The sequence below is a fragment of the Colletotrichum chrysophilum genome (assembly GCF_026319265.1).
Source record: "Colletotrichum chrysophilum strain AFK26 chromosome Unknown scaffold_16, whole genome shotgun sequence".
Classification (NCBI taxonomy): domain Eukaryota; kingdom Fungi; phylum Ascomycota; class Sordariomycetes; order Glomerellales; family Glomerellaceae; genus Colletotrichum; species Colletotrichum chrysophilum.
In genome coordinates this window covers 341660-352030 of record NW_026517303.1, presented here as the reverse complement: position 1 = coordinate 352030, position 10371 = coordinate 341660, and the positions used below count along the sequence as shown (strand labels likewise).

Genomic DNA, 10371 nt, shown 5'->3' with positions numbered 1-10371 from the left:
TGATCACTTTTAGACACTTATTGACGCATATTTGACCTTGATCTTCTGCATTAAATGCCCCAAACGGCCTACGAGTCTACCAGCAACCCTCTCTGTCATACACACGACTACTACAAACCTGCGCGGTATCCTTTTTCTCTATTATCGCAACCTCGGACAAACTCTTTGCCAACCACTGCATCACGCAAACGTATCCCAACCGTCACTGTCCTTTTATGTTTCGTAAAATACATGCAGACCCTGTGCATTACGTATGTGCTAAATGTGTACTTATATATGTATGTGTAAATCAACATGTCAGAGATGGGTGTCTGACATTTTTGCTTGTCGTCGCTCAACGTAAGTTTAATCAATGAAGATCGAGTGCCTGTTGTTGGCCCCAGTGGAACCCGTTCAGGCCCAGACTCGGGTCGTGGAAACCGGAAATGTTGAGCTCGCCAGTGCTCGGGTCATGCGGGAACAGGTTGTTGATAATGTCCTGCACCATGAGTTAGCTTCGTGACACTGCAAAGACAGAAGAAAAAAAGACATACCCAGTCCACGCCTTCGAGCGAGTTCACCATGTTCATAGGAGCCTGCGTCGTCCTGTGTCCGGCAACGCTTGCGCCGTCGCAGCTGCTTTCCGGGCTATCCGCAGTGACCGGCTGCACACTCCACAGCGCCTCGCCGTTGGAGACACCCGCAAAGACAATGTTGGGTGGAGGACCGCCCATTTGGCCTCCGGGAGGGCCTCCTGGGCCGCCCGGAGACCCCATCCCCGGAGACCCGACGCCGCTGACGGGAGTAGGCGGTTGCAAGCCGGCTGCCATGCCGGTTTCTGACTTGAGACCCATCGGCACATTCTGCTGGTACTGTTGAGGGGATGGTTGCATCGTGGGGCTCTTGACGCCCACAGCGTTCTTGTTCGGAGCGGCGCGTGATGTTCCGGTGGGCGCGCGCATCTTGCGCATGCCCTGGTAGATGGAGGTCTTGCTCATGATCTCGCCCAAGATTTGCAAACCCTTGATCTCGGGCGGCAGAGTACGGTCCGTCTGGAAAACGTAGTCCAGACAGTTCCAGATGCGGGGGGCTTCTCGACTTTGGGGCCTGTAGTATACTTCAGTGGCCAGGAGCAAAGCGATCTGGAACTGCTGGTAAGCACCCAGGTACCAGGCCCAATCCTGGTATCGGGGTACAGTCTCGAGCTGTATGGAAATTTCGATAATCATGATACCCGACATGATGAGGATGTTGTTGAGGCGATGCGGCATGGGACTGTTGGCGTTGGCGTGGTAAGGGTGCAGGACCATGGCGTAGAGACGGTACAGGAGCAGGTTCATCACGAGCTTTGCGTACCGTTGCACAGGCACGTCGCCGTCGAGGTATTTCTCGTACTTGTCCAGCATGCGCTTGCGAAAGTTTTCAATCTTTGTGAGAACGGCAGTCAGAGTCGTCCGCCGACTCTCGAGCCTGCGACGGTCCAGCCAGATGATGCGCATCATCTCGTTACTCTCGAACCGGATGAGGGAGAACAGAGTGGAGGTCCACCGTTCTGCCGGCTCCGGAGGCGGGCCTGTGGCGTAGAGCTCGTCCTCCTCGCAGTTGAGCGGAAGCTTGGTGTCGTAGTCTTCTCGGCGGATGGCGGGCCGCGGGCCCTGTGCCTCACACGTGCGGATGTCTAGGAAGCACAGCTGGTGCCAGATGAGCCTTCTCACATGAGTGTCGAGGGGGTTCAACCCGTATGTCTCCCCGTCCCTGTGCAGACCCATACACTCTGCCATCCTCACCGCGGCGCCCACGAGCACGGAGTGAGCTCTGGACACCTCGGCTCTGCACAGCGGAAGCTGCATGCCAAGTCAGCAGTTGCAAGCACAAAAACAATTGGGATAGGACGCACCATGTACATGACGAAAGCCTGCATCGTCTCGACTCTCGTCGTCCTCAAGAAGTTGGCTTTTCCCAGCGCAGTCTCCGTCGCGGCCTTGAGCCTGTCGATCAAGGACGCCTTGGTAACCCCGAACAGGCGGTAGACCACCTGCTCATCCATACTTACCGCGGCGCTGAACCACGCCGCGAACATGATGGCCTGCGTGGACGGCCGTGGCTCATAATTGCTGTAGATTTCCTCCCAGAAACCCTGGTAGTCGTTCTCAAACGATGGGCGATGCACGCATCTCGCAACGGGATGGACGGCGTGGAAGTATTGTTGAAGAAGACGGTCCGCGGCTTCCCTAGTGGGCAATAAAGACTCCAAAGACTGCACCTCGGCCGACTGGCCAAAGAAGAAGCCGCTCGAGGGAGGAATGTAGGACTCACCCGGCCTCAAAAAGTCGGGGAGTGAGCCGTTGGAACCTCCGCTGACGGTGGACATGGCATCCATGCCCGGCGGTGGGCCGGGGAAACCGGGATACCCAGGGGGCGGTCCACCACGGGGCGGCCCGCCACGTCCGGCTCCGCCCATTCCTCCCATTGCGCCCATCATTCCTCCCATGCCTCCCATGCCTCCCATGCCTCCCATGGCCCCCATGGGTGGAGGGCCGGGAGGACCTCCTGAACCGGGAGGCCCGCCAGAAATGCCGGCAGAGATCTACGAATTGCGGTTAGAATGTTGCCCAGAACTCGGACGACTGTCCAAATACGCACCTCTTCTGCTATCCTAGGCCTGGAAAGGCCGCCGATTCGCTCCGTGATGCGCATGCGGCCAACTTGAACACCGAGATCAATGAGATCGTCTGTGCCGTCGGCATCTTCATCGTAGGTGACATCGAGCGCCGTCATGTCCGTGGGCTCGAGATCGCGCTCCTCGGCGAACTCATCTTCGACGTCATCGGCCAGGATTGCTTGCTGCTGGGCAGCGCGGGAGGTCGTTTTTGCAACGTCGCGCTCCAACTGGCGCTCCAAGGAGCCGACCTTTTCCTTGATCTCTGTTAGACGAAGCTGGCTGGCCTCGTCGAGCTTGGGACTGAGGTAGACACAGTCGCGCGAGAACTTCATGCAGTTGACGCATGGTTGCGACTTGTTGCATTTGAGCTTGCGGCGGCGGCACTCGAGACAGGAAGTGATCATGCGCATGCGCCTGCGGATGGGCTTGGAGCTGATGGCGGAGCCAGCGACCGAGGCGCCGGGAGAGGTAGCACCGGCGGGCACACCCGTCTTACCTGGCACAGAAGATGTTGCTGATCCGGGCGACTGGGGAGGGCCGGGCATGAGATCTGAGTTGGGAAGTACGCGCGGGCTTGCCATGGAGGGGCCGGGCGCGGAGGGGCTCACAGGATTCATGGGGTAATACTGTGGCTGGCCATGGGGCGGCGAGTGAGGGTTGACGGGCGAGTGAGTGTGGTGCTGATGTGGGTGGGAATGCGGAAGCTGTTGATAGGCGTGAGGGTGGCCCGGTGCCTGGGCCGAGTAGATGGAAGCACCGGGCGCATGACGTGCAGCGGAATAATGGCCTTGGTCCATTTGATTGTTGGTCGGCGGTCTTGTTCTGTCACTTGTCGTCTTTCTGTCAACGGCGGAGCGTGCGAGGGCGGGTGATATGAGTTCCTGTTAAGGTTCGACGACAGACAAACAGCGCGGTCATTCGTTGGGCGAGGTCGAGATGGCGATCGAAAGAGGGTAGAGACTGGGAACGGTTGAGGATCGGCTGGGTCGTCCGGGGGGAGTTACGGACGTAAAAAAGGACGTGGGCTGTTGTATGTGCAGGGCCACTTGGAGCAGGGTGGTCGCCGGAGATGTATGCGCGCGTGTGTGTGTGTGCGTGTGGGAGGAGCGGGCGGAATATGCAGGAGGTGATTTTTATTTAGACTGGGCCCCGGTCTGGCTGCTGCTTGATTGTGGTGGTGTCGAGCAGTCGAATCGTAGTGGTGGTGGTGTTGTGTAAGAGTTCGGGTTGGCGTGGTGTTGGCAGGTGGTGGGATGTGTTGGCGGTCGAGAGAGAGGACTCGAGCAAGAGGACGTGGAAGGATTCGAGAGAGTTGGAGTGCGGGTTTACACAGGACTATGTATCCATGTAAGTGTACAGCAGAAGAGGAAGAAGAATAAGCAGCAGCTTCCGCCTTCCGGCACAAAAGGCAACAAAAAAAAAAAAGACGGGGTGTCGTGGATTTGCAACTGGATTTGGATTTGTGCGCCGCGCTATGCCGTGTCCAACAACGGACGAACAGAGAGAACGAGGAGCAGCAGCAGCAGCAACAACATGGGATGAAGGTAGGTAGACAGACAGGCACAGTGTGCAAGGGGTGTGCGTATGCGAAACCTTCCTTACCTGGCGGCAGCCGGCGACGAGGGGTCCCTCGTGGGGTCTGGAGGCGCGACCCCGAGGTGAGCAACAAGTGACGGTGGAGGTGAGGTGAGCACGCACGCACGCACAGTGGGGAGGGCAGTGTACCTAGGCACCTAGGTAGCCAGTACTTCCGGATGCGGGGGTTCGGCCCCCCCTGGCGTCTTTCTCTCTGCCCAAGACACACCTCCACGAAGGGAATGGTTCATCGCAACATCACGCAACAGGCACACACCTCAGCGCCAGCGCCGGCTTCGCTAATCTGCTTCTCGCCTGGCCTCTATTCCTGTCCCTCCACGCTGCGCTCGAGGCGACGGAGCCTTACGTTAGGTCAACGGAGATAATCGTCTAGTTTCTGCGCCTTGGAGGGACCTTGGAGGAAACAGGTCAAGGACGTGATGCTGTGCCTGCGCGCTGTCGAAGCATCGATGCATCGGTCGAGAGCTTATCTGTCCCGGCCTCGACAGTGCCGCGCCCTATCCGTGAGGCAGTCCCCTAGCTGCCGAGCCCTGGCCTGGCGCCGGCGTTTGCCCCGTCCGTCTCGAGTCCCTGATCCTCCTCGCCAGTCGTGTCGTGCTCATCGTTGTCTTGTCTCGTCGTGACCGGCCCGTCTCGGTCTGCCTCTGTGCCTCTGGCACTGTCTCTGTTCCTTGTTCAGTTCTCTGTCTCTCTCTCTCTGTCTCTCTCTCTCTCTTCCTCTTTCTCTTCCTCTCCGTCACTGTGTCTCTCTCCCCATGTGTGTAGGTACAAGCTCTCGACACACAGACAGTGGGCAGGCAGACGGACACATGGACAGACAGATAGACAGATAGACAGCAAGACACAGGCATAAGCAGGGTTGATGGGTCGATCTGTCTCGTCCTGCGGTTGCTGCTGCTACTGCTGCTGCTGCTGCCTGTCTCTGCGAAATCTGAATGGAACATTCCGCAGGGCACTTGCGGTGCATGCTGCATGGATGGGGAAATGCCCAATCCCATTGTCCACGGCGATATAGGCCCAACCTCCATCTAATAAGGCCATGTGAGCTAACGCCAGCTAGGGTTATCTTTACAGCGATTGTCAGTCGAGTTCGATGTCATCCACCTCGCGAAGCAACCTCGACTGGCGCCAATCCCACTCAGTTTTTCTTTTTCTTTGCTCATCTTCCCCATCCTCGCTGCACGTAATAATTAGAAGCAAGAGGAGAATTACGCCTTGAGAGAGACCCTCCGCGGCCCAGCACCTCTTGGCCCATGGCCCTAGTGGGCAAGCGGGCAAGCAGGCTGTGTGCTATGTACTTGGACTCGCCGAATGCCTCGGCCGAATACGCCAATTGCTTGCTGCATCACCCACCACCACCCCTGGTTACCCCCCCACCCCGCGGACCTCGCACTTCTTCACTTCCAACAAATCTACGCCGGGCATAGGACACGGCACGTTCGCCTTTCTTGCAATCACTTGCTCTGGCCCTCAGATTTGGTTGCATAGGTCATATTTCTTACCAAGATGAAGGACCACCATCCCAGCAACCAACAGCTGCTCGGTACCAGAGGGGCTGGATAGACGGACCAGATCCCTCGATGCCGCTTCCATCTGCCTTCCAGCCATTCCAAACCCTCGTCTAGAAGCATCTCCTATCAAAACCCACAGACACCCTCCACGACGAACAGAGAGCCTCAAGAAGGAGAACGCTAAGCCTCGACGTCCCAATGCAGTAACAGCAGCACTTACCTCTTGGAGCCACACCCGAGTCTTCCGACTTGCCGTCTTCTTTCACGTCTGCTTGTTTCTGTTTCTGTGCCTGGGGCCTTGCCTTGCAACCTCGTCGTGAACCCCTGGTCGGCGCAGCTTTAAGCAAACACACAGTATACACACATGAGCTGCATTATCCGTATATTACATATCTAGGTTAGGTAGACATACAAGCAGATTGCACACAGTTCGCCCCCTTTCTGCTGCTTCACCGCCACCACCTACCCAGCCACTGTCCACACCGTTTGGCCCTTGCCCTGGCCTTTTGGGCCGCAAATGACCGTGGTCAACCCTCCGGAGTCTGGCCGGCGCGGCAAACCCTTGATCTCGTCTCTTTTGTTGCATGTCTCGTTTTGCCCTTTACCCGCCCGCCCGCGCAAACACGTGGGAGACGGATCGGCCTGCCGCAATTGTTCTTACCACACGCAGCACGCGCACCGCCCAAACAAGGTTTTCCTTGGTGATGAAAAAAGTTGGGCCTGTCTCATGAGGCCGGCCAGAGACATCAGAGTCAAGAGTACAACAGACAAAGGGTTTTGTGGGTTGCTATCCGGTGGGTGGTTCCAATGGGGGTCACGACACTCTCGCCGTACGCATGCGGCAGAGACATCCAGCGCACTTTCTCCTCGGGCCCGGCCGATGGTGGTCCTCCGCTTCAATGACTGAATAGATTCCAATGCCGGAATCTTCGTGGCCATGTTTCGCATCATACACCATCCACCATCAACCGCTCTGCCGCTCCGGCCCATGATGCCTCGTGGCGAACGAATGTTCTCCCGACACGAAACATTGTTCATTGCAGAATTCCGTACATTGCGCTAGTATGCCTCTTCTTTGCAACTCTGCACTCTCTCGTGTCTCACCTTGGGAGGGCCTCCCTTCAGGCACCACTGCCGTGGACTCGCTGCGCTAGACTCGATGCCCCAGGCCCCATGTCTCAACGTCTCACATTCCCTTCACGGACGCCTGATTGGGGGGGACACACATGACTTCACAGTGTGTTCCATCCTCCGACGAGACCCTGCTACCCTGATTTCGCTTCCTCCGCACGCTCGCCCGAGGCAACGTTGGCCTCCCTCCACCGTTGCAGTCTTCGAGCAACGAGCCGCCTCTCCTTCTCCCCTCCGTGCTCCTCGATAATGTCCAACACCCAGGATATCCGACGCGTCCTCCCAGGCTCGCACCTCTTGAGCTCCCGCAAGCCTACAGTCACCACCGCCAAGACCACCCTGTGCTCGAGCTCGACCTCATGTGCCCTGAGCCACGTAACGCACCGCCCCACGTTACGTAGTATGGTGCTGTCAGTGAGATGTTTTGCCTCTGAAAACCAGACTGCCATATTCTGAATCAGCTCGATCCTCGTCTTCTTCCATCGCTCTGCCTCTGCCAAACGCCGCTCGTACGGCAGCTGTCGTGCTACGTTCTTCCGTGTATCGACCCGGCGCCAGTCCTTCTTCCACCGAAAGTCGGCCACGGCCCCACTGCGTACCACTTTCCAGACGATGGCGGGGTTGATGGACTCATCCTTGATCATTCCCTCCACGTAGCGCGGCCAGGCCTTCCAATCCCATTGTTTGAGGATCTGCTTGTCCCTCTCGGACTGGGGCAACCACTGCCACCATTGCCGCTTTTTGCCATCCAGGCGATCCGCATGGTTCTCCAATATCGAAAGTGTGGTAAGGGCGAAACGGTGATCGCCGCCCGCCTTGGCCAGCAGCGAGAACGGAATGATGGGGATGCGTGTGTTGACTTGACAGTAAGCTCGCATGGAATCAAACAGTTCCTCTTGACGCCCGAAGCGACGCAAGAATTTCAGTAGGCTTAGCAGGATCCATACGGTCTTGGCGATGTAGTTGAAGGGGGTGTTGTAGCCGATTTTGACGACCAGCGCGGCCAGGCTGAGGTCAGGACGGCCGGCGCAGTCGCGTGGCCATTCAGCAACCCCCTCTCCATGACTTTGCAGATACCCACGGCTCGTCCACTGGTCAAAGAGAAGCTCGCTGAGATGTCGGCCGGCGGACCCAAGCAAGCACTGGTCGAAGTAGGCCGATCTGACGCAAGCGTCCAGCAGGTAGTCCTGCCTTACCAGCGGCATGTGCGCCAAGATCTGCAACCAATATAATTGACGCGTCTGGTTCCGAGTCTTTCTCATACCTTCGTGAATGGCAGTTTCCAACTTGCCGAGTAGTGCGTTGTGGTCCTCGGGACATAGCCTGCGGAGCGCGACGCCAATGTCCGCGGGCCGCGTGCGCCACTGTAGGCTGGTCGCGACTAGGCTTTGCACTGCCGCAACAACGCCCTCGTGGACATCATCGATGTAGGAGAGAGGAATCGCATCGAGTATGGTTTGAACCAGCGGCAGACTTGTGCGCCCCCCGAGCAGCTGAGATGCCTGTATTAGGACCATGTTCCAGAAAGTGTCTTTGAGATCCGCAGCGCTGAAACGACTGGACGATTTGATGCCGCTGACCACGGCCGAGAGGAATTCCCTAATGGCAATGTCGACGACCTGCCGGTCGGCTTCTGCGTTGGCGAGGGACAGTGGGAATGTCGAGACAGCCATCACCATCGCATCGGAGTCCAGTGCGCCCGACTTGATGTCCTGCTCAAGGTGCCGCGTGAAGCTCCAGAATGCCGGGTCCATCGCTTGCGGTGTAGAGGCAGCAACGGCCGATCGAGCCTGAGAGAGCCTTTCCATAAGGGGGTCGGCCGGTAGAGTTTCCCTCCCGTCGTCTTCTTGGGCTTTTTCTTCACCGGCAAGGGTCCTCATCATCTTCTGTATCACCGTCCACGGTGTGGTCGACGCTGCTGGTGCCGGCCGGTCTTTCTCGACGTGCAGATCGTTTCCCCCGCTCGACTGACGAAGAGTCGGCGGTTGCCACTTCCACTTGCTGAGGTCGACGGGGAGTTCCATGGCCCAGGGCGGCAGGGTTGACTGGTGATCGAGGTACATGGCCGTCATCTTCCGCTTCCCAAGCCGCTTCCGGCTCTCCAGCGGGCCGGGCGTGGAGCTCGAGTTCCGTCGCGCGAGGTGCGATACATGGCAGTATCGCTCAAAGGCGCTCGTGAGCAGCCCATCCGTGATCCATATCGCTTCTGTCGGCGCTCGAAGCTGCTGGACGGCTCGGGTGCAGCGCGCGGTCGGTCGGGAGGACATTGGGACGCTCGTTTCGCATCTGACTGTTCATTGATTGATGGACTATAATGCGCCTGTTCCATGCCTAGCGAGCAAGGTCAGCAGCGTCAATTCGGACGTGGGTTTGGCGGTCAATTGGGTCGCTTTGGCGCGTTTGAATCGCTGTATCGGTGGAGTTCGAATTGGCAGGGAGGTCAGCAAGTTTGGAAGAGCTTGTATTCGCCGGCCCACTATTCGTTGCAGCCACGACCTCAGTGCGGTCGGGTGTGGCTAAGCCGCTCCGGCCGGCTACCTCGGCGACGGGACGCCCTGCGACTGGACAGGACAGGGGGGAAGCTTTGGCGGGGTTTTCAGCGGTCGCGGATTACGCGGGGCATCTTGCATCTAGAGAGGATCTACACCGGCACATCCAGACATCACAGACGCCGGCCGACCAGACAAGATGGAGTTGACATTTGAGCCATTGAAGAACGACCTGCTGCTGCGGGCAGCGCGCGGTAAGCACAAGCTTTCAATCGCTGCAATTGAGACGCAGACTAACATGACGATGCAGGCGAGACGGTCGAGCGCCCGCCATGCTGGATCATGCGGCAAGGTAAGGACCCCTCGGACCAGCACCGTAGACAACGAAGAAAAGACAGCAGCTTACTCCAGACAGCCGGTCGTTATCTCCCCGAGTACCACGAGGCCAAGGGCAACCGCGACTTCTTCGCCTGCTGCCGCGATCCCGAGATTGCCAGCACATTGACCCTGCAGCCCATCGAGCGCTTCGCCGGTCTCCTCGACGCTGCCATCATCTTCAGCGATATCCTCGTCGTTCCCCAGGCCCTCGGCATGACCGTAGAGATGGTCGACAAGAAGGGACCGCACTTCCCCGACCCTCTGAAGAGCCCTACGGACGGCCAGTACGAGCAGGTCATGGCCAAGAACGTCGACGTCGCCGCCGAGCTCGACTACGTATACAAGGCCATCACCCTCACGCGCAAGAAGCTCGCCGGCCGCGTGCCCCTGATTGGCTTCTGCGGCGCCCCGTGGACGCTGTTCTGCTACATGGTCGAGGGTGGCGGCACCAAGCTTTTCATCCACAGCAAGACGTGGATCTACAGATACCCCGAGGAGTCCAAGAAACTGCTGCAGAAGATTGCCGAGGTCTGCGTTGAGTACCTCGCCCTGCAAGTCAAGGCCGGAGCACAGGCATGTCTTCTTTCCGCACTGCGACGTCTCCCTTGTGACTGACAGCTGTCCC

At 58.2% G+C, this 10371-nt stretch overlaps 3 protein-coding genes across 3 annotated transcripts; 1 reads left to right on the top strand and 2 right to left on the bottom strand.

The window, feature by feature from the left end:
* Positions 1 to 349: 349 nt before the first annotated feature.
* COL26b_003054 (uncharacterized protein) lies at positions 350 to 3258 on the bottom strand (the record flags this gene model as incomplete). Its single annotated transcript, XM_053175959.1, has 4 exons — positions 350 to 478; positions 534 to 1823; positions 1877 to 2566; positions 2623 to 3258. 4 exons carry the CDS (start codon positions 3256 to 3258, stop codon positions 350 to 352), a joined length of 2745 nt encoding a protein of 914 aa, XP_053040126.1.
* Positions 3259 to 7013: 3755 nt separating this feature from the next.
* On the bottom strand, positions 7014 to 9146 carry COL26b_003053 (uncharacterized protein; the record flags this gene model as incomplete). Its single annotated transcript, XM_053175958.1, has 1 exon — positions 7014 to 9146. The coding sequence occupies one exon, from the start codon at positions 9144 to 9146 to the stop codon at positions 7014 to 7016; it is 2133 nt and encodes a 710-aa protein (XP_053040125.1).
* A 421-nt stretch (positions 9147 to 9567) lies between these two features.
* On the top strand, positions 9568 to 10361 carry HEM12 (Uroporphyrinogen decarboxylase in heme biosynthesis; the record flags this gene model as incomplete). Its single annotated transcript, XM_053175957.1, has 2 exons — positions 9568 to 9622; positions 9679 to 10361. 2 exons carry the CDS (start codon positions 9568 to 9570, stop codon positions 10359 to 10361), a joined length of 738 nt encoding a protein of 245 aa, XP_053040124.1.
* Positions 10362 to 10371: the final 10 nt, after the last annotated feature.